The 24,444-nt window shown below is 40.4% G+C and overlaps 1 protein-coding gene across 1 annotated transcript; it reads left to right on the top strand.

Annotated features, from left to right (window-relative positions):
• Positions 1-169: 169 nt before the first annotated feature.
• xpnpep3 (X-prolyl aminopeptidase 3) lies at positions 170-17,827 on the top strand. The gene is made up of 11 exons (XM_004071781.4): positions 170-513; positions 775-897; positions 975-1,162; positions 1,236-1,455; positions 2,778-2,962; positions 3,071-3,133; positions 7,712-7,825; positions 7,949-8,034; positions 14,361-14,544; positions 16,909-17,029; positions 17,105-17,827. The coding sequence occupies exons 1-11, from the start codon at positions 450-452 to the stop codon at positions 17,269-17,271; spliced, it is 1,515 nt and encodes a 504-aa protein (XP_004071829.1). The 5' UTR covers positions 170-449; the 3' UTR covers positions 17,272-17,827.
• Positions 17,828-24,444: the final 6,617 nt, after the last annotated feature.

Here is a 24,444-nt window from a genome sequence, read left to right as displayed (position 1 = left end):
ATATATGCTGTGGCTTTGTGTAGTTCTTCCAGACAAAACAGAAGCTCCTGATTGTGAGATGAATAAATCGTAAAATTGCATAAATGTTTTGTTTCTTTAAACTTGGCAGAAAAGGCTATTTAGTACTGTTAGAGACGATGTGACATAGTTTGATTGTTCTTTTTATTTTATTTTTTATTTTAATGGACAAATAAACAGCTGCCAGAACACTCAACTCCCTTGCCTGACAAACCAAACTCAGGGCCCATTTCTTTGAGCACTAACGTGGTGTAGCAGTAAGCTAGTAGCGGTAACTGTCAACAAGGACAGGGGTTAACCTGCGGATAAACGTAATTAAAGACTTGTAACTTATAAATAAGTCTGGTTCTTGCTAGTGGGAAATCACTTCCTAAGCGTGTCTGCTTCTGACTGGAGGACATGCTGTGAGGGACGACAGCCCTGAAGCGAATATGTTGGCTGCCGGCAGCCGCTTGGTGAGCTCTGCTGCCCGGTTGCTGCTGCCGCGGAGAGCGGGTGAGTTCCTTATAACTCTTTTATATTGAAACCGAAACAATTTGGATGGAATCATAAAATGTTTATTAATTATGATTTTTTTATAATAATAAAAAAATCAAATTTTAATAATAAATAAATCTTTACATAACCTAATAAATTCAGCAATTTTTAAAGAGTGAGGTTATCCCACCTGACATAACGTGAAACAAAAGCCTCTATATAATTAAGATATTAAAATATTTTTTCACAAAGTAGTTTCTGGTTTCATTTGAACTGCAGGATGCAGCTGGTGTCCATCCAGGCACATTTCTGTCAAACCAGGAGGTTTGAAACCCAGGAAGCTTCCTGCTCGGTACCTGGGCCAGCCCAGTCCCCACACCCATCCTCACCTCATCAAACATGGTGAGAACAGGCACTTGGATGTGAAGGTGAAGGTGCCACAGCTTTCTTCAGGTGCTGCTGCTCTCTCTGCCCCTCAGGTGAGGTGACCCCAGGCGTGACCCAGACAGAGTTCGAGCTCCGCAGACACAGGCTGGCCTCCCTCATTGAGGCGCAGGCTGATAAGCTGGGACCTTCTGCCTCCTCCTGCAACCACGTGGTTATCATCTTGTCCCATCCGACCTGCTACATGAGCAATGACATCCCTTACCCGTTTCATCAGAATCAGGTGAATTGCTTATTTTATAGCTCCAAAATGTGTTAGACAAGCTTGCACTAACTTGGAGTTGCATGTGCCCCAGGATTTCCTCTACCTCACTGGATTCCTAGAACCTGACAGTGCCTTGGTTCTTCACGGGACAGGTCGACCAGACCAGCCCATCTTGTTTGTCCCCCGCAGAGATCCGGGAAGAGAACTGTGGGACGGCGCCCGGTCCGGGAAGGATGGAGCCACTGCTTTAACAGGCATAGAAAGAGTTCATCACACAGAAGAGCTGGGTCTGTTTTTGAAGAGCCTGAAAGGTGGGTGGAAGAGGATGAGAAATAAGGTGTTGGTCACTTTGAAACTGGCGAAATCTTTTTCTGAAAAGAGTATTTGTCTGTAAAGGACAACTTCAGAATACGATGGTTTTCTACTTATGAATTATTCACTTTAGATCTTTTTTCTTAGCGTTTATCTTAACTGCAACTTCTTCTGCATCGTAAATGAAAAAATATATATTTTAATGAGTTTAACAGCAAATGTATGGGTCTAACATGATCTGAAACTGCTATTTAGTCTCTTGTTTGATCCAATCTCTTCAAGAAAACATCATATAGGAGCAGTTCTTCAGGTAGTCAGGGTGATGCAGTAACTAAATATTGATTTAGATTTAAAACTACATAATAATATATCTTACTTAAAAAAAAACACAAAATACATTGTGTTACCTTTAATTATATTCCAAATTTAAATTAAATATTTAAAGGGGCATTTTTTTAGATACATCGGTCAAATTAAAAACTGGGACATGTTGCAGCTGCAAAACCAGAAAATCCAAGAAAAGAAATAGTTTTTAAAGTCTCACTCCGATTATATTTAGGTCTATTGTCAAAGCGTTCCCAGTGGTCTATTAATTTGGATTATGTCGTTTCTACCCCAAATCAACTTAACTTGTGTTGTTGTCTAGGACGTAGTTTCCGCAGAGCGGCAGGAGTTCATCAGAAATTTCCTGTCTGAGGTTTGGGAGGGTCTGTCGGTGCGGAGCAACCCCACCGTCCCTTCCCATCATCCATAACTGAGAGCGCTGTGTTTACATGTTCTTCTGCTAGCTTACAGCCCCTCACGACGCCAGCCTGACATTAGTTTCGCAACAAAAATGGCGAGCAGTATCAGAGCCATCCAGCTGCACACTTTTGAATCAGATGCCAGCTCAGAGAAGTCGTCTAGTCGTCTACAAGAAAGGAGTGGAGCAGCTTTTGTTCTACATCACAAATACACATTTTTTCAACAGCATTTTTTTTATCTGCTCCTGATTCACAATGATTTCAAAAAAGTAATATTAAGAAATGCAATTTAAGGCTTAACTTTTTTTATACTCGTCTTTCATCATTTGAAAAATGCCACAAGAACCCAAAAACCCTAAAAACATAATTGTCATTGGAGTGGGTCTTTAAGCCTCTTTTTTTAAGTTTGAACAAAACTTAATTTCCATCTTTGATAAGAAGAGTCAGACGCCTTTTCCTACAGTTTGAGTAGGAGGCGATTATTGTCCTAATAATCTATGTGCAAATTGTCCACTTCTTCTGTATGAAGGGGATCTCCTTGCAGATTTTCAGGTTCTCCTCTCTGTATTCTCTTTCAGGATCTCAGCTGTGGTACGACAGCTCTCCGCCCGCCCATCCGCGTCTCCACCAGTCGCATGTGCTCCCCACGCTGGAAGGGGGGCCGACCGTGCGCACACTCAGACCCCTGGTCCACTCGCTCAGGGCCCTGAAGAGCTCCGCAGAGGTGGCGCTCATGCAGGAAGCAGGGCGGATCACAACACAGGTGTGTCATGTCGTGATGCCATTCTGATAGTGTTTCATATATAGGCAGAGCTGAGACAGTGTATTTGGTGTATAAAGCTCTTCTTAAACTAAAACTGTTGTTTCTTAGGCTTTTAGGAGGACGATGGCTCTGTGTGGAGGAGAGGTTGATGAAGCTGTGCTGTTTGCTAAGGTAACTAATTAAATTCATCGTCCTTTTTCACTCTATTATTAAACCTTTTCAGTGTTTTCTTTTTTGTAGGGGCATTTGGAGCTGTGGTGGTATCCAAACTTGTTTTTTAAGGGGTAGCTGTAGTGTCTTTGGGCTGGGTATCCCTCCGCCGGTAGGGTGATCGAAGCAGGGAGGGAAACTCATTTACTAAAAACAGCATTGATGTGTGATTCATTTAGGATGTTCACCGGAAAAACAAGATAAGACCACCTGTAATCTTAATTTCTAAAGACAGTTTCTCAAAATAGTTTCTTCTTCCTTTATCCACAGTGGGATGATGCAGTTTTTGTGTTAGCATGTTCAACAAGTTGTTGGTTCAAAATCTAACAGAAATCCATCTCAGTTAAATGCTGCCAATGTTTTTATATGAATGACCTGTTGGGTAGCCCATCCTTACAGCCTGACTGCTTAGAAATGACTAAATTAGACAGGAAGAGTTTGAGTTAGTTTGTGTGGACGTCCTACGCATCACCTGAACACCCGGTGAACTAGTACTTGCACCTTACTAATGACTAAAGTGCGGCGTAAGGACACCTTATGACAGCATTATCCATATATCACAATTATAATAATAATGGATTGGATTTATTTGTGCTTTTCCAGACGCTCAAAGCGCTGACAATGTGTCCATTATTCATTCACTCTTCATTCATGTTTGGTGATGGTAGAGGCGTGGCTGCCAGTTCGCGCCTACCATCCCTCCGGACATCACCGGGATCATTCATGCACATTCATGCTAATAGGCGTTAGGGGTCTTGCCCACCACTAGGTGGTGTTAACTGCTCACCAATTCAATTACTTGCTTGTTCACCCCCCCACCCCCCCCCCACCCCCCCCCGTTTCCTGCATGTCAGTCCTTCACCTTACCAACCGAGCTATCCAGCTACAAGTGTGTGTGATTCACATTATCCTTACAAATACTTCATCATAGACGTCCACCATGTATGACAATGGTACGTTCCCTTTTTATGTCTCTTGAGGTGGCCGCTCGGGCCTCAAGGGTTCTGCAAGACAGGCAGCTGCTTCTCCCTACCGTCCTCCACAGGCTCAGACAACCCAAAACCAGCAGTACCCACACGGGTCAACCCTCGAACGGGTGCATGTGACTGAGCCTAAAGATTATTTATTTTGGAAAGCTGTTTTGCTAAAACACTCAAAACCTAAAACAAATAAGGTCACCATTAATTGAGATTCGTATAGTTTAATGCACAGGTGTCAAACTCCAGCCCTTGAGGGCCAATGTCCTACTTGTTTTCCAACTAACCTGCTGTTACAGCATCTTATTGGCAAAACACACCTGATCCAGGTAATCAGCAGCAGATAAGACAGGATTTCTGGGGGAAAAAAACCCTCAAGGCCTGGAGTCTGACAGACCTGGTTTAATGTAATGCCAGCCCATTGTTTGCTACTAAAACAGCTTTAACTCTTTAAAAGTGTTGGCTTAAATTTAAGGAGATTTTTAATGTGTTAAGGCCTGTTCACACCGGGACGAATTTTGCCGGCGATTTTCGCCGACGTTTAACGCCTCGTGACTAAACAAAGGGCACTAATGTGAGTGTGCACACCGACGCGAAAAAACGCCACGCGCCAAAGCGTCAAAAAAAAAAAAAAACGCCTCGGGTTCGTTTTTTTTTTACACGGGTCGCGTCGAAATCTATTCGACCAATGAGAATTGCGCTTTTGCACACGTGTCTGGAGCTTCTGAAGTTACAGTAAAACACAACTTGGGGGCGCTCAAACACAAAACGGCCTTGCTGAGCACACATACCAGCGAAGAAGATAGACGCCAAGTAGCGTCTACACTGCCGCGAAGAAATAATGACGGACATTCTAAAATATCCCCTTACCAAGTACCAGTTGGAGCTACTGATTCTTGAAATATTCAGGTTTTCTTTGAATTATTCTGACAAGCGCGTAAATACTTGCTCTCTTCTTCTGAGTGAAAAGCGACTTTAAGAATCGTAAAGTTGCGCAGCGCCACCTTGTGTACAGGAGTATTTCTGTTTACATTAAGCGCCATCTAATGTCAGGGAATGAAATTGCATGTTCGCTCGGCTCATCGTCAGCGAAAATCGCCTGGGTGTGAACACAAAAGACGTGCCGAAAAACGCTGGCGAATAACGCCTGGCGAATATTCGTCCCGGTGTGTACGGGCCTTTAATTTCAGATGGGAGGTCAGACACTGATTATGCTCATCTACGTCTTTATAGACTTTTCTTTGCCTCCATGAAGGCCTGTTCACACCGGGACGAATTTCGCCGGCGATTTTCGCCGACGTTTAACGCCTCATGACTAAACAAAGGGCACCAATGCGAGTGTGCACACCGACGACGCGAAAAAACGCCACGCGCCAAAGCGTCAAAAAAAAACAAACGCCTCGGGTTTGTTTTTTTTTTCGACGCCTCGCGTCGAAATCTATTCGACCAATGAGAATGGCGCTTTTGCACACGTATCTGGAGCTTCTGAAGTTACAGTAAAACACAACTTGGGGGCGCTCAAATACAAAACTCCCTTGCTGAGCACACATACCAGCGAAGAAGATAGACGCCAAGTAGCGTCTACACTGCCGCGAAGAAATAATGACGGACATTCTAAAATATCCCCTTACCAAGTACCAGTTGGAGCTACTGATTCTTGAAATACTCATGTTTTCTTTGTATTATTCTGACAAGCGTGTAAATACTTGCTCTCTTCTTCTGAGTGAAAAGCGACTTTAAGAATCGTAAAGTTGCGCAGCGCCACCTTGTGTACAGGAGTATTTCTGTTTACATTAAGCGCCATCTAATGTCAGGGAAGGAAATTGCATGTTCGCTCGGCTCATCGTCAGCGAAAATCGCCTGGGTGTGAACACAAAAGACGTGGCGAAAAACGCTGGCGAATAACGCCTGGCGAATATTCGTCCCGGTGTGTACGGGCCTTGATGCTCTCTGTTTTTCTTGAGCTGATCTGAAGGGGATCTAGTCAGCTTAATTATTCTACACTTCATGTGTGAGTTGCTGTCGTTCCCAATCGAGTAAAGTGGACCGAACTTGTTGCACAGCTACCTCATCACAGAAGCACTCTAGAATTCACAGAGCTCTGGACATGCTTTCACATATGTCTGCAGAATCCATCTGCATGCAAAGGTCCATGCTTTTATACACCTGTGTTCACGAAAATGGTTAAAACACCTGATTTCACTTATTTATATGGTGAGCAAATACTTCAATCAATCGAATGTGCCTCATCATAGCAGCCCCCCTAACCAGTTGCATGTAGACGGACCTGTTAATGTTCATTCATCAAATAAACTTTATGCTCAAATATTTTTACTGTTCCATATTACCTCAACTTAGACGTGAGAAACTTAAGAAACGTTGTGCTGATCTTATTGTTGCAGATGGACGTGCATTTAGTGTTTTGTGTTTAATGTGTATAAGGGGACATTAATGCATGATGGACATTTTGAAACATTAAACTATTTCCATGCTAGAAAAAAATATCACTTCAATTCAGTTTTAAATTTCATTATTTTAGCAACTGAACCGATATAACAGTAATATTCCCGATATCTGTTGTAAGTGTGCTGAGGCTAAAGGGACTCTCTTCCACTGCATGTGGCAATGCCCTGAGATAAGACTTTTTTGGGAGGAGGTTAGAAAAGCAGTGGAGATGATTGTTTCAAAAACTGTTCCAACAAATCCTGTTATGTTTATTCTAGGTATATATCCTTCAAATCCCAAGTTTAGTAAAAGCGAACAAATTATGATTGACATGTGTTTTTTACAAGCAAAAAGAACCATTGCAATGTTTTGGAGAAGAACCTGTAGGCCCAAATTGACTCACTGGGTGAAACAGATGCTCGTAGTTTTTCCATTAGAAAGGATTACATGTATTAGGAAAGGAAAGTTGGAACTGTTTGCAGAAATGTGGGGTCCTCTAAAAAGTTTTGTGAGGAGTCTTAATTTGGAGAATGGATCTGTGGATGACCAAGACTAACTAAGAATACTCTGTAAACCTTCAGTATTTAAAAAAAAAAAAAAAAAAGCATTTGTATTTGAAAAATGTATCAAAGATGGCTTTTCCTTAATTTCCTGATTAATAGAGGTTGATCTGTTTTTTGTTCTTCTTGTTATTGTTTAGTTTTTTTTTCTCTGTTCTATTTTGTTTATTCTATTTTAGTTCACATATACAAATTGGATGTAAAGCTTGTGATTATGGTTGATAATGTACCAAAAATTAAAATAAAAACAATATTACAAAAAAAAATTCATTATTTTTCCCAGATGCACCAGATAAAAGCTGTTTTTTTTAAATAAATTTTTATGGTGAAGAAAAACCTTAATTCACCTCTCAACTGTTACTCAGGGATTTGCATATTATTTTCACCATTGCATATATTTAAAGAAATATCAATAATCTGTGGGATTTGTGTGTTATAATCATTGTTAAAAAAAATACACCCAAATATCTATCCATGAATTCAAGTAATTTAAAATGTAAAAGGCCTATTTTATGGAAATAATGCATCATGGTATTTTCTGTTTTTTTATTTTTCAGTTTGATTTTGAGAATCGGATCAATGGTGCCAACTTCCTGGCTTATCCTCCTGTGGTTGCTGGAGGGAATCGAGCCAACACTCTGCACTACATTAACAACAACCAGATTATCAAGGTAACTATTCAGTTTAAAGTTTGTTTGTGTTCATGACTCATGGTCTGTCCGGACAATAAAAATTAGTTTACATTCATTTCATTTGGTCTTTTCTAATAAGTTTCTTCATTTCTGTGTTGACAGGATGGCGAGATGGTCCTGCTGGATGGCGGCTGCGAGTTCTTTGGTTATGTCAGTGACATCACTCGAACGTGGCCTGTGAACGGGAAGTAGGTTTTAAAAGAACACACACTAATCTACATAATAAGATTGAGTTTTATAGAAATTATCAGATAATGTCTGTCACAATAACAGGCAAACGGCTGGATCCAAATGCAGCAGGTTTATTAGCTGAGCTAAAAGTCCACAAAGCTACGGTAAATCAGGGTCAGGCAGGCAGGGGTCAATAACAGGCATGAGAGCATCAGAAAATAGACAGGGTAGTCAGGATCCAGGCGAGAGTCGGGGCAGGCGGCAGGCAAACAGTCAGATACAGGGTCAGTAGACAGAAGATCAGGTCCAAGGAAGGCAGAGTGGTCGTTTCTCTGTGTATTTTTTTTTTTTTCAAATTTATTTTTTATTGAAAAAGCACAGGATAAATTGTACATTGTTTTGACAGGTTACAATGTTCATGCTTTCTCAGTTTTTTAATGGAAAAATAAAAAAACAAAATATTAATCAATAAAAAAGGAACATGTGAGGAAGCAGGGACTTTCGAAACATAAATGATACGACATGATTTCAGATAAAGTCTGATCTTACAGGCTTAACATATTCTGTCCATATAGACCAAGTAGCGTAAAAAACATCCAGCCTTATTTGTAATGAGTGTGAGATTCTTTCCATTATATAAATCCGTTGTACCACATCAATCCAGTCCTCTGTCGTTGGTTGTTCAGGTTTAAGCCATTTTCTGGTTTTTGCTTTCTTACTGGCTGCCAGCAGAATGTAAAGCAGTTTCTTATTTTTGTTGTCTAGGCCATCAATTTTACTCAAAAACAGACTTTCAAAGGACAAGGGGAAAACAATAGAAAATACATTTTGCAGATGTTCATGTATGTCAGACCAATACTTCTTGATAATCATACAGTCCCAAAATATATGGAAGTGATTGGCTCCATTATTACCACACCTCCAACATTTACTACTTCCTTGGTATTTTTTCTGAGAGGGTGTAGTAAAAAACCTCATTACGCTTTTCCAACAGAATTCACGCCAAATGGTTGATCCTGTTGTGACCCATTGTTTCCGACATACTTGCTCCCAATCCTCCACTGTAATAGTGAGCCGTCCTTCTCGCTCCCATCTTTCCTTTACATAGTAGGTGTTCTCCCCCTTGTGCGATAAGATACTATTGTATAATCTTGAAATTATTTTCGTAGGGCATATTGCTTTTATTAATATTTTAAATGTTTTAAGAAACCTTGGGTCATCTGTAGGTATTTTAATTTTTTGATTGAAATAGTGCTGAACCTGTAAATATCTGAAGAAATCTTCAGAAATTAACCCGTGTTTGTCTTTTAGGGTATCAAATGTTTGAAATGCTCCCCTATGAACAAATGAGTTGTAATCTGTTAGCCCTTTTGCAATCCATAACTTAAATCTACCATCATATTTGTTGGGGGTGAACTCTGAGTCGTACGCACACCATCTGAGAATTTTTGAGTCTTTCATCAAGTTGCACTTCTTAACTGTGTCATTCCAGGTTTTAATCATCATATCCATTAAGGGGTCATCCTGTAAAGGAAGTTCCCTCTGTAACTTGAGATCTGCTAATAAAGCTTTTAATGGTATTTTATCAAAGGTTTTCAGCTCTAGATCTTTCCATCCTGCTGTGTAAACTGGAGAGCACATGCAGATAAGAGGCCTCAGCTGGGTAGCACAGAAGTAGTCTTGTAGACAAGGAAGATTTCTGCCACCTTGATCAGTTTTTAATTGTAAGGTTTTATATTTAACTCTGGGTTTTTTACCTCTCCATATGTATCTTGATAACATCTTATCCCATTCTACAAACTGCTTTTGGGGTATGGGAAATGGTAAACATTGAAATAAATATAACATTCGTGGTAATATATTCATCCTTATTGAGTCAATCCGTGAGTGAAAGTCCAAAAATGGTATCGCATTCCACCTTTGTAGATCTGACTGTAGTTTAGTATTAAGAGGTCCATAGTTCACATCACACATCTTTGTAAAATCTTTGTGCAAAATAATGCCTAAATATTTAATTGAGTCTGCTTGCCATTCCCATTTGTAATCATCTTTAACATTTCGAGGTGGGCTGCAGTTTAAAGGTAAAACCTGTGTCTTGTTTACATTAATTTTATATCCTGACAGAGTGCCAAATTCTTTGAGGGATTCCATAAGTATCGGTAGAGTTTTTGTAGGTTGAGATATAGTTAATAGTAGATCATCTGCGAATAAGGAAAGCTTTTGTTCCTTTCCTGAAACTTTTACTCCTTTAATGTCTGCTCTTTGCCTGATCCACTGCCCAAGAGGTTCAGTGTATAATGCAAATAAAAGGGCAGACATGTTACATCCCTGTCGAGTTCCTCTCTCTAAGGTTATCGTCTCAGTGAGGTCTCCATTGATTTTAATCCTGGCCGTTGGTTTGTTATATAACCCTGAAATTGTCTCAATAATTGATTTGTGAAAGCCAAATTTGTCGAGTACTTTGTATAAAAACGTCCACCTCACCGAGTCAAATGCCTTCTCGGCATCCAGGCTTATCACTAGTGTCTCCTGTTTTTGTTGAACAACTTGATGAATTATTCTCTGTGCATTTTTAGTTTCCTGATTGGACAAACAAAACTCTTCTGTTTGTCCACAAATTCACCTAATACCAACATTAACCATTTATTAACAAATATGGGTGAGTTATGGGAGATTGGTAATACTTAGGAAAAACTGACTGCTGGAGACTGCCTGTCCTGTCTTCTGCGCGCTCGATCCATTCATCCATCCGGAGTTGGGTCGCAGGTGTAGCAGCCCAAGCAAATTTGCCTAGACCTCCCTCTCTCCATAGAAACTTCCTCCAGTTCTGCCATGAGAACCCCATGTTTTTTTCAGAAACATAGTCCCTCCAGTCCATCCTAAATCCTCCCTGGGTCCTCCTGATGGGACATGTCAGAAACACCTCCACAGAGTGGCGTGCAGGAGAAATCCAGAAAAGAAGACGAAGCCACTTCAATCTATGCTCCTCCGCTTCTCTTCATGTGGCTCTACTCAGAGCTTCTCCGTGGTGACAGATCCCCTCACCCTATTTTCAAGGGGGCACCCAGCCACCCTGTAGATGAGACTCATTTTCACTCTCTGTTTCTGGGATCTTATGGTATTAGTTATTATACAATGCTCATTGAGATAGGAGTGGATAGGAATGTAGCTTGACCAGCAAATACTTTTTCATTAAACTGACTGATACAAGGACTGGACCAGCTGCACCTTGCTACCTGTCAAAACACACTCTGTCCTTCCCTCACTTATGAACAAGACCTAGATACTTAGGGTGTATTCAGACTGGACACATTTGGTCCGCTTTAAGTGAACCAGATAATCTGGAACAAATTTTCAGCCTGAATACACTCAAGCGGACCCTGGTCCAGGACCAGAAACCGCTCTCTGACCCATCTTTCGAGGTGGTCTCTGTTTGTTTCCAAGCGGACTGAGCTTCAGTTCACTCCGAGATTCCTCAGTCTGAATACAATCATTCCTTGGAGCGGAACAACTAAACCAAAATGGCCACAGTAGCCGATGTAAACAGAGTAGGAATGAAGTGACAGATGAGCTCCGGACAAATATAAAACAACAATTGCTGTGTTATCAAACACAGCAATTGTGTTTGATAACACAGCAAACTAGTTTGATTTTGGTTTCATCTGTCCAAAGAATATTTTTCCAGAACTGTGCTGGCTTTTTAGCAAAGTCCAATCTAGCCTTCCTATTCTTGAGGCTTATGAGTGCCTTGCATCTTCCAGTGTACCCTCTGTATTTACTTTCATGCAGTCTTCTTTTTATGGTAGACTTCAATATTGATAAGCCAACTCCTGGAGAGTGTTGTTCGCTTGGTTGGCTGTTGTGAACGGGTTCCTCTTCACCATGGAAATGATTCTGAGATCATCCACCACTGTTGTCTTCCGTGAACGTCCAGGTCTTTTTGTGTTGCTGAGTTCACCAGTTCTTTCTTTCTTTCTCAGGATGTACCACACTGTTGATTTTGTCACTCCTAATACTGTAGCAATTTCTCGCAAGTTTTTTTTCTTCTGTTTTCTCAGCTTAATGATGGCTCCTTTCACTTGCAGGGAGAGCTCCTTTGACAGCATGTTGTCTGTTCACAGCAAAATCTTCAAAATGCAAGCACGAGTCCTCTAATCAACTCCAGGCCTTTTATCTGCTTCACTCATAATGACATAACAAAGGAATTGCCCACACCTGCCCATGCACTAGCATGGAAGTCAATTGTCCAATTACTTACAAGCCCATGAAATGAAGGGATTGTGTTAAAAAATGCTTTAGATTTATACATTTTTATGCAATCTTTTTGTTCAACCCATGGAATAAAAGCTGAAAGTCTGCACTTCAATGGCATCTGAGTTGTTTTATCTAAAATTCACTGTGGTAATGTACAGAAACAAAATTAGAAAGAATGTCTCTCTGTCCAAATATTCATGGTCCTGACTGTATATGTCATAAAGACTTATTAGTGTACCTTCTTAGTTGTCTTCTTGTCAGTAACCGCCCTGCAGCAAGACCCCACCGGGCCAAAAAGACTGGTAAAAAATGTTGTACTGGACATTGATCAGCGAAATACAAAGTTTTAACCTGGGAAATTACTGCAAAGCGATCGATTTTCATAACCTTCTCTAACCCTCTAATTGCTTTGCCCCGCCCTTGTAATTCCTGACCAATGGGTGAAGAAATCTTTAGTCACGTTTTGTTTACAAGCTTTGGTTCAAATCAGGAAAGGCTTTTTGACGGCAGTCTGAATACAGACCAAACGCAAGGATCAGGACTCCATCCCGGAACAAATTAAGCGGACCTGGTCCAAATCAAACGTTTTTTCCAGTCTGAATACACCCTTGAACTCCTCCACTTTCCATAGAACCTGATTAAAGCTTTCCCAGATGTGAGAGTAGAATATCCTTCTGACGGTAGCCAGACATTGCCAACAAACACTCAAAGTACGTTTGGGCCTGCCAAGTCTGTCCAGCCTCCTCCTCCAACCAATCCAGCTCATCACAAGAAGATGATCAGTTGGTGATCACGAATCAGTGTCAAACTGTGACTGACACAGAAGTCCAATAACAAAAGACCACTAAGGTTCAGATCAGGGAAATCACTCCCTTGCATGTATCACGGTCATGACCAACAAGTGCATTAAAGTCTTCCAGTAGAATTGGAGTCCTTAGTTGGACAGACTATGTCTCTAGGCTGGCCTGGGAACGCCTCGGGTCCCCCCAGAGGAGCTGGAGGAAGTGGCCAGGGCCAGGGAAGTCTGGGCATCTTTGCTTAGACTGCTGCCCCCGCGACCCATCCCAGAAAAGTGGAGAAAGATGGATGGATAGTTGGAGCACTTTCTATTACCCCTCCTAGAGACTTCAAGAATTCCAGATACTTAGTGCTACTGTTCAAGCAGTGAGCTAAGACCACAGTACCATACCTGGAGGCGCAGATTTGTTTACTGAAGTAAACCTCAACACATGACCACTGAGCTGAGGGGCTATGAGTGAACTCACACCAGCCCATTGCCTCTCACCATGGACAACTCCAGAGTGGAAGAGAGATCAACTACTCTCGATGAGTTGGCTTAGCCCAAAAATCTCTAACCAGTACCCCTCAGCCTCCTCCACAAACTCAGACTCCTTCCCTAAGAGTGAGGTGACATTCTGTGTCACAATAGGTAGAGTCCAACTCTGCATATTGGTCCATAGAGGAATCTACCCTTAAGTGCAGCACAGATTACACTGAACCCACCCCCTGTAGTCTTTACTGCAGGCAATGCAACACAGCCTTTTTGGTCTGAGCCCAGATGGGTATCATGGGAGGAAGCCTGCCCATAGAAAGTTCTCCTGTGAGGCCCAACCCTGGGTCTAGCTCCACCAGGATGGTAGCCGGTGACATCAGCCTGAGCGACCTGGCAGATCTTGTTTTTATTGTATCTGAAAGGTGTGTTTCAATCACTCTTATTCAGACTTGTCACCAAGGACCTGTCTTCCATGGGAGACTTGAGCTGGGGCATTTTCAGGCAGCGTAGCCCCTAAGATCACACAAGCTCTCAAACTCCCTACACCACGTTAAGGTGTCGATTCATGGAGGGGACAGTATATGTCATACGTTTGTTTTTGGCTGTACGCTATGTTCTAGGATGAAACCTACAATAATTACTGTTAATGCTATAATATCAATATAAGCAAGCCTCCAAAACTGAGAAAACTGGCATTCTCTCTGGAACCACTCCGGACTTTAGATCATTGTATGACCTATTGTGACTGTTTGACAGATATATGCTACCAAAAAACTCACAGTAACATTCCGTTCCACTTTGATGCTTTCCTTGCAGATTCAATCCGATCCAGGCGGAGCTGTACGAAGCTGTTCTGGAGGTCCAGCACTCCTGCTTGTCTCTGTGCTCTCCGGGCGTCAGCCTCGATCACATCTACAGTACTATGCTGGCTCTGCTGGGCCGACAGCTGAAGCGGCTGGGCATCCTCAAGGCGGGCGCCAGCGATGCTGATGCTCTGAAGGTGACTCCTTTTGACTATGAGATTGTTTGAGACTTCACTGTCAAACCTAAAACAATTTGTTTGATACATTTAGTCATCTTTAAGTCATTGTCTCAGATTTTGAGGTTTTTCATCTCATTAATTAAAGTGATCAAACGTTTGTTGCATCACTTCTTAGAGAGATAACAGGACTGTAATCAGGGAGATGACCTTTGTAGGGCTGGTGTCCCCCATTATTCAAACCGCATCCCCTCTCCACATGTAGCTCACAGTAGACCTCTAAGCTCACTCAGCCTTAGCTTGCAGCACTGAGAAGTACAGAAGGTGTCACAACTGAGTTCAGCCAAAACCCTGGAGGCATGCAGGATGGAGGGAAACTACTGTAATTTAGTCCGGCTGCGTCACAGTGTCTGAGTCGGCATGTCAGTCGGTGGAGCAAAGAAGTTTGTTTTCTTAAAAACTTTTTGTTTTTACATTTGATTATATTTTCTGCAAAGCACTTTGAGTGACATGTGTTGTAAAAGTGCTATATAAATAAAAGTTGATTTGATTTGATTTAAAGCATGAGATAGCTCAGTACTACTTAGAGAGCCTGGTATTTTTCTCAAGTCTGCAAAACACTGATAAATGTAGAAAGAATCTTTTTAGTGTTATTCCTCCTCTTGCTGATTACAAGCTATAAAAATCATCAAAAATATGATTCCAGTGTAGCCACTGGTTAAATCTTTGCCAAACCAAATATGCGAAACAAAACCATTATATCCATACCAGATCAGTCAAGGTCCAGGTGAACAATGACGGCCATCGGTGCTGTTCACTGATAGGGTTCCGAGGAAATTGGACTACTGTTGGACGAAGAAGGAGAGGAGGAAGGCAAGTTCATAGGAAGAAAGAGAAGAAGAAACTCATGAGTGTTGGACTGAGAATAGGGACTTTGAATGTTGGAACTATGATAGGAAAAGGTAGTTATTTGACATGATACAAATGAGAAAGGTAGACATATTGTGTGTCCAGGAGACCAGGTGAAAAGGTAGCAACACGAGAAGCAGAGTTCAAGCTGTTCCATCATGGTGGACATGGGAAGAGAAATGGAGTAGGGGTTATCTTAAAGGAGGCTTTTGTTAGGAGTGTTGTGGAGGTAAAGAGGATATCAGATAAAGGGATGAGTCTGAAGATAGATGTCGGAAATATGATTCTAATGAGAATAAATGCAGTGGGCCCTTGCTATAATGCAGTTCACTTGTCTTTTAGTGCAATTCTGCTTGCTTTATTGTTTGTGTTTTTTTATTTTTTTACATTGCTTTGTGTTATGGATCCTGATTGGGTGTAGACCTTGTCAATCAACCTCCTCCATGCCATGTTTCCTGTGCAGATTGCATTCATTCACATTTACAACTATCTTCAATCAGATCTTTGTTTTCATTCTGTATTACTAGACTTACTTTACTTTAAAGGTTTGAACTTGTCTGTCTGTATTAATGTTTGTCTGACAAAAATGTAGTAAGTGTGTAGTGAGGGATTTTACAGAATAAAATTGTCTAACTTTGTTTTTATCTGTTGTAAAAGCGTCCGCAGTGGTCTTTTAATTATGAATATGCAGTTTTTAGCCAAAATCAAAAAAACCTGTGTCGTTTTTTAGGACATATTTTCTGCTGAGCATCAGGAAAACATCAGAAATTCGCCTCCGAGTTGCGGGCAGGAAGTAACCCCACGGCTATATTCCATTATTCCTTTGTTTAAAGTCTCTCCCGCTAGCTTACACCCCCTCACTACCCTAAGCTAACATTAGCGTAGCAAGGGGGAAAAAACTGCGAGTAATATTGGAGCTATGAAGCTGTACAGTTTTGAGCCAGATGCCAGCTGAGACGAAGAAAATTAAGACGTTAATGTATCTATTTGTCTGCAAGTGGATGCATCAGATTTGGAGAAGGGAGACTGGCCCGCCCATCGCAGTTGCTGCGTCACAAACCTGAGCTTTTTAAAACTGCAGGTTTTTATCTGTTTCGGATCCGACACATTTTAAAAAAAGAAATCATCAGAAACACAGTTTTAATCTTAAATTCTTTTATACAAGTCCTCCATCATTAGTAAAATGCTACAAGAACACGTTAAAAACAGCCAAAACACAAGTTTCATTGAAGTGGGCCTTTTGTTGGTGTTTAAACTGCTGCAGTTTTGGGGATGTAGAAACCTAAACCTTGCACCATAAATTTGGTCCTACGAAAGAAACCAAGGGTGGAATTTCCACCTAATTTGTTGGTAAATGAAACCCGTACAACTCTGACGTGGTTAACAGACCTCTTCCCACTTGAATGATTAGCAGATGGCTTTTAAAAGTCTGATTCTGATCTATAACTGCTAAAGGTTTTTAATTATTCCCCTTAGGCTGCAAGACGCTACTGCCCCCACCATGTTGGTCATTACCTTGGCATGGATGTACACGACACTCCTGAACTGTCACGTTCACAGCCTCTTCAGCCAGGAATGGTCATCACTATTGAACCAGGTATAGATCTCTTCTTTAAAGCTCAATTTTTCTACATGGCTGCTGGTTTATAAATTCACCTCCGTCTTGTCTCAGGGTTGTACATTAGTGAAGAGAATGAGGAGGCGCCAAAGCACTTCCGTGGTCTGGGTGTCAGGATTGAGGACGACGTCGTGATTAGAGACAAAGGAGGACCTCTGATTTTGTCCTCTGATGCACCAAAGAGCATTGCTGATGTAGAGAAAGCCTGTGCCGTGAGATAAATCATGGAGTGAACTGGGGCTGACTGGTCTGGATCTCTGTGGCCTGCTTCACTTAAAGTTGTCTCCATCAAGCTCAGGGCCCAGGAGCACCAAAGATGGAACTCAACCTGGTGTTCGGCAAAGGTTTGAGACTTTGCAGGTGCTGTTACTTTCTGCTTAAAGCGTTGCTGCACTGAACAGTGTTTACAAAATGTACAAGGCCAGGAGTGTGCATTTCCTGAATAGTAACCATGCACAAACATGGCTTCAGTAGTAGTTATAAAGATAAATGGACAGTAAAGGCTGATTCAGTTGAGTGTAAAGAGTAAAACTGTGATATATGCATGAATAACACTCATGATCGTGTGCAATAAATCCTTTGTTCTGGGAGTATTTAAACTTTCACAATCAAAATTTACCTTTTTAACCAGCTTTGATAATTTTCTCTTACAGAATTGTCCCCTTTATATATTTTTAAATGTCGCTAGTACATTTTACAGATCAAATGTGAAAAAGTTAAAAACAAGCTGAACCTTTAATGTGTTGTGTATGTGCATTAAAGTTTGAAGAATTTTAATCTGTTTCCAAGAACTATATGTTGTCATTTCTAAAAGGTTTTCCTCATGCATGTTGAAACCTTGTTTACTCCCAAATACCGCACTACTAAGAAGAATAGCTAACAGAGTGAACTGGCATGTTGACAGTCAAAAGCAAAGCGCAAACATACCAATTTTCAGGGGAAGGTTGTTGACTTGGTTTTGTTTTACATTTGCAAGACCAGATTCAACGTTAAAGAATTACAGGACTGCAGTTTTCTTCGCCTGAACTGTAACTCTTTGACGCCTGAATTTATTTCCCGCTCCGTAAAAGAATGTCACTTGTGTTTTTGCTTTGAAGTAGATGCTAAGTTAATACATTTGGAGCAGAAGTGATTTGATGCATATTCGTAACAATAGGTGTCAAAAAAGAGGTTAAGAGATCTGTTCGACAAAGTCTATAACTAACTGAAGTGCTATTTTAAAACATAAATGTAACTTGGTTTATAATTTTACCACAGTGAAGTCAAAATGATGAAATCACAAGCAGTTAATGTAAAATAGTACTGCCAAAGTTATATTATCTTTATAATTTTATACTTCAGCAAAATATTTACAACCAGACAACATTTAAAAGTATTTCAGCAGTTAAGGATTCCAAAAGCTCTCTACTGGTGTTCCCCAAGGTCAGGTGTTTGACCCACTTCTCATTTGCTCCATCGTTTCAGTTTTTCTAACCTTTTTTTATGCAGATGACACCACTCTTTACCTCATATGACATGACAGTGTCATCAAACATGTCTTATTGTCCATCTTGGCTCCAAAAAGAAAACCAACTTCAACTTAAGTCCTGCTATCCCATCAGTTTTGCTATCAACTTGATCATTTCTTTTTGTCCCTAAAAAGTTTAAAGAAACGTGGTGTTTCGCCATGAAGAACCAGCTAAACTTCACCATCTTTTTCCCAGTGTTTGCTGTTTACAACATCAGAAAGTTTGGACCCTTTAGTTTAACTGACAAAACTCCAAGTTCAGACATTTTTCATCTACCTTAAGAAGTCTAATTAGACTTTACTCAAAAAATTTACTGAGTCCTAAAATTTGAAAATGGTCTTCAATGTATCAAACAGGTCTTAAATGTGGTTGTTGTAAACTTATTTGCTGTATTTTGCTATTGAAAACACTTAGTTCTATCTATTTAAAACACATATTTAAAGAGAAATTTGATTTATCACAATCTTTGAAGCCTCCTGGTGGGACTTGAATAAAAGTCTCTAACCATCGCGCTAATACTGGCTAGTCGCTGATGAACAGAATGGAAAAGGGCAAATTTATTAAGGCCTTGTTCGAGGAGAACACCATTTTCAGGCTGCTTAATGTGGACAAGGACATGGACATGTTTGAGGCTTAGTGCAGGTTTTATCATTGTGACCATGAAACAGTCTATAAAATAGTCATTAAATTCAGTTCTAAAGGATCTTTAAGACTCATGCTGACAAAAATTGCTTTTTGTTATTTTGAACATGATCGTGTGGCCATTTCAATGGATGAAGGACATAAGAAAATGAAGCTTAAAATTGCATTTCTGAGTATTTCTTTATTCAAATCATTGTGCACCAAGAGCAGAAATAGAAAAAAGGTTGTAATTGTTACGTAGAAAATATGCTGAGCTGGCCACAAGCTCCCTGCTCCCCTCCATTTTGTTGCATCCACTTGCAGACTAATAGATTCATACGTCTTTGCTTTCCTCATCCGGGCTGGCATATGGCTCAACACTGTACAGCGAGGGGGCTGTAAGAACATGTCAACTGAGCGCTCTCAGCAACAGGGGGGGGGGGGGGGGGGGGGGGGGGGGGGGGGGGGGGCTCCACATCAACAGTCCTGCCCACTGCCGCTCTTCAGAAACTATGTCCTAGCAAATTACAGGTTTTTTATTTTGGCTGAAAGCAGCATAACCATAATTAAGACCATTGGGAACCCTTTAACAATAGATCAAAAGATGGTCGGCGGGGATCTTTAAAAAAAACAAAGAGAGTCCTGTTGATTGAAACGTTCGTAATAAAAGGGGTCAACCTGCCAAAACAAGCCTCTGCAAATGATCCAAAATACTGGTCCATCACTCGTTTTCATTTAGCTAAAACAGAAATGTCACACCTCTGTTCTCTACATTGGCTTCTTCTGGCTGCTCACCATAGATTCAAACCACAGAATTGTCAACTCAACTGCACTCACAAAACTCCAAAAATGTTACAGACTGAACTCTTCTGGAGCTTCCAATTCAGTTAAAAACATTTCCAAGTCATTTTCACATTTTATGAAGTGTTTTATTAGAAAAGTTTTTGCTTGCCATGCAACTGATGTTACTTTGGATATTATCGTCTTCTGAATGGTTTAAACCAAATGTTCACTACGCTTCAGTTGAAACAAGGATGTGTAACTTCTATCTTTCTTTGCATTTATCTGAATTTAAAACATCAATTTTGATTCACAAACCTTGATGCTAAAAATTAGGTCTTTTTTTTTTTTTTTACAGGATCTTTATTTATTTATATACATTAAACCCTGAGCCTTGAGGTGAGAAGAAATAAATGTATGAGACTCTAGTTTTCTCATGGCGGTGTCCATTTCACAGTCACTTCAAATGTGGGAGGGCTTTTAAGCTTCAACTGAACCAGCGATGCATTAAAATTGTGTTGAAGATGAAATAGATAACACTAATGGTCTTCATTTATCAACAAACGTGGCAACAACCAGTTTGGAGCCTCAGGAATCACAAAATGATGAAGAAAATGTAAAAAAGGTTTTGTTTCTTGAAAAAGAAAGTTTTAGTATAAAGTGTAATGAAAACAAGCTCTGATTTAGTCCAGTTAATGCCTGCGTGATCACATGAAAGATTTACCGTCTACATTTCCACACAATAGACATCATCAGTGTAGATGCAGAAAACTGAGTACTGTTCCCACAGCTTAAAACAGTTTAAACACTAATTATCCCTACACCACTTGATGATGTTAGCCTAATAATTCTAAAATAAAAACACTGTAGTAAAGCCAACACTAAGGTCAAAGGTCCATTGAACCTTTATGGAATAGATCAATACCAATTTCATTTGACTCATCACTGACATCCGCTCAATTTCATGAGAGCAAAAGCAAAGACTCATGAAGCTCGTAGTCCTTTATAAACATCTTGTATCCAACTTTTTTTGTGTCATAATCCACATGTTTAGTTTTGGTCATTATACTGGTGGATTATAGTTCTTGCAGATGACATGGTGGGAGGGTGGAGCAGGAAAAGCTAAAGCTAAGATTAAGGTTTGTTCTAAATGAATGAACGCTAGGTAGAGAGACGATGTATGTGTGTGTCAGAGGGATGGACGTGGAATGATGAGGTTACAGGAAGAGAAGGGGAGGAAACCAGAGCATCTATGGAGCACGCAGAGGTATGTGGAAGGAGTAGAGAAGGTGTAAGATGTGACAAAAAAGAAAGGTACAGAATACTGTGGGGAACGCAGTGATGTTCGTTCAGAGACACGGAGGAAGAAACAGGTGGCAGAGCTGAAGACGATGTTCTCTTTGGGAAGGAAGAGGATGAATTAGATCAGAAATGAGAACATATAAGAAACAGCTCCTCTTAGATGTTTCAAAGTAATATTGTAGGGAAGTAGTATGGATGGCAGGAAGAAAGTTGATGTCAGATTATGCTTTTTTGTGGGAACACCTGAAGAGACCAGCTTAAAGAAAAATAACCTGACTATTCCTTCACCGAAACAAATCTTATTTTACTGTTAATTCCAACACAAACCCATCAGGATTCCTCCAATATTTTATTTAATAGTTGCATAAGTGTTTTTATCTTAAAATCTATTCTTTTCCTTTTTATGGTGCATCTTTAGAACTTAGTGGTTGGCTTTATCACAGCAAATCTTTAATATTTTTTAAGGTTTTTCTTATTCTGACATTAAAATGATCACATCCTCAAATGTGATTCTTGCTGTTTGTTCAAATTTTGCTCATTTTTGACGTAGACAGTTTATGCTAACGAATAGAACGAGAAAAGCTTCAAACCCTTTATGATGAGGTTACACATTGTTCTTTTTGAGAGCTTCAGCAAACTTTCAGCTGTATAAACCCATCAAACTTAGCAGTGGTTACACTTTAACTAAATTATTTTAGAATCAGGTTTTCAGTTTGTCGACGTTATCACTCACTCATCATTCGCTTTAAATACATTTTGGTGCTTTTGTTTTGAATATTGGGCCTTTTAGTGACAATTTACTGACCACAAATGAAATTCTGCTTCACTTCAGTTACATTTCTCCCATCATTCTGTCTTTGCAATATCAAAAAGTAAAAACATTTAAATCTGTTACTGCAGCAAAATGGGATTATCTGGGATTATCATTTTAAAAGTATATAAATGGGAATACACAGATTTATTCTGGAAATATTTGAATTCACATTGTGTATATGGAGCTTTCTTGACAGGTTGTCATTCTGCTGAGATAAACTTCACAAGGTTTTGTCCTCAAAGATCATTTTGACCGTAAATTGAGACACATTTTTCAATGATTCAGCTTTAAGAACCATTCTGGTGTTAAAACGTTAAGCTTTTATTTTTGTTTGTTTGTTTGTTTGTTTGTTTGTTTTTTTTTGGGGGGGGGGGGGGTGCTGCATGGTGGCGCAGTGGTTTGCAGTGCTGGTTTAAATTCCAACCGGGACCTTTCTGTGCAGAGTTTGCATGTTCTCTTTGTGCAGGTGTGGGTTTTCTCCAGGCACTCCAGCCTTCTCCCACAGTCTAAAACATGCTTCATAGAATATTTGGCGTCTCTAAATTGCCACTATAGGTGTGAGTGTGTGGCTCTGCGACATACTGATGACTTGTCCAGAGTGGAGCCCGCCCTCGCCCAACAGCAGCTGGGTTGTCTCCAGCAACCAGATGACTTCGAAAGGGATTCAGCGAGTTCTGAGGATGGATGGATGGAAGCTCCTTTGGGACATTTTATTTATTACTTTTGTTCACTTTTATAGTTTTTTTGAAATAAAAGGTTGTTTATTCTATTTGAAAATGAATGAGAAAACTTTCAAGCATTTCAAAAACTGTACAGTCTTTTGGACCAAACTTACCTTAGAGCACAAGAGAATGTAAAAGAGATGAAGAAGAGTATGCAAGCAGGTTGGAACAGGTGGATGAAGGTTCCCAGTGTGATGGGTGACTAAAGAGTGTCAGCGGGAATGAAGGAAATGAGTAAAGACTGTGGTGAGAGCAGCCATGCTGTTAGTTTAGAAGCTCTGTGAAAGAGACAAGAAGGAGAGCTGGAGGTAGTAGAGATGAAGATGTTGAGACTCTCTTTGTGATTGACAAATATGGATAGGATCAGGAATTAATCCATCAGAGGAATGGCTCATGGTAGATATTTTAGAGATAGAGGCATAATTTACTGAGGTGAAAACTCAAGGTAGAGCCCAAAAGACAAAGTCAATTATTTTGGAGAACTTGCAGACATTCCGATATTAAATATGTGTGTGTGGGGGGGGGGGGGGGGGGGGGGGAGGACACATGATTGAAAATCACAGCACCCTCCACGGACTGGTGATCTGTCCTGGGTGTAACCCCTTCACCCAACAGCAACTGGGATAGGCTCCAGTAACCCTGAAAGGGATGGATGGATGGATGCTTGCCACTTAAAGGCAAACTGCCATTATTTTCCTCATCAAATATTAACATTGCAGAGGAGTACAGGACAGTTTTTTGTTATAATAAGCATGCTTATTATAACAATATGAGACCTTATGAAAAAGAATTATGAAAAATGTTGCTATCTTAAAGTCCCACTCGTCTTGTCTTTTGATCTATTGTAGTGAATTCCCAGTGGTCTGTTTATTCTACCAGTTTTAGACAAAAAAAAAACAAAAAAAACAGTGTCGTCAGTTTCTGGAGAACGGTGAGAGTTCATTAGAAATTTACCTCTGATTAGTGGGTGGGAGTGAGTCTGATTTCATTTCCCATCATCCATTTGTTTACACCTTCTCTAGCTGGCTTACAGCCCCTCACCACCCCAAAGTTATATTAAAGGCATTTTTTGTCTGCTTCTCCTTTACAACGATTAGAATAAAGAAATACTGAGAAACACTGGTTTTATCCTCATTTTCTTTATATATGTCTTCCATCATGGGGCAAATGCCGAAAGGACGCGTTAAAAACACGGTTTTACTTGGAGTGGGTATCAAACTCTCAAACTCCAATTTGGAATTTATCTGATTGTGTTTTAACATGTGTAAACCTGTTTTTTTTTAATCATCAGATGTCCAAAATGTCTAAAATGTATGCCAGGTGTCGTGTTTTTTCTAATTATTTTAGGCTTTTATTTTCAAATACCGGCAAGTGAGTTATAGTTTGAGTCAAATAAACAGTTTTTACTAAAGTAATTGGAGGAGGGGTCGTCAAAGTTGTAGTTTTAAACCGTTTTGGGGGTAAAAAATGGTGAGTCGGCGGCGGAACTCCTCTTGCTTTGGACTTAAAGCAGAGAAGCGGGGCGCCGCTGGCCCCCGCAGATTGAATTCGATGACCACCGATCCGCTAGTGGACCTCTTCCGGACACTCCCGAACACTCACGAAGACAGCCTCTCCTCTTCTTCCCTTCCTTCCTCCTTCCCTCCT

The sequence above is a fragment of the Oryzias latipes genome, chromosome 8, assembly GCF_002234675.1.
Source record: "Oryzias latipes chromosome 8, ASM223467v1".
Taxonomy (NCBI): Eukaryota; Metazoa; Chordata; class Actinopteri; order Beloniformes; family Adrianichthyidae; genus Oryzias; species Oryzias latipes.
The sequence above is the reverse complement of the archived record's forward strand: the minus strand, read 5'-3'. Positions and strand labels throughout refer to the sequence as shown.

Coding starts and splice junctions, on each gene's coding strand:
- xpnpep3 (XM_004071781.4), top strand. CDS start 450: ATGTTGGCTGCCGGCAGCCGCTTGGTGAGCTCTGCTGCCCGGTTGCTG. Junction 1,456..2,777: donor GTTTTTGAAGAGCCTGAAAG/GTGGGTGGAAGA, acceptor ATTCTCTTTCAG/GATCTCAGCTGTGGTACGAC. Junction 7,826..7,948: donor ACAACAACCAGATTATCAAG/GTAACTATTCAG, acceptor CTGTGTTGACAG/GATGGCGAGATGGTCCTGCT.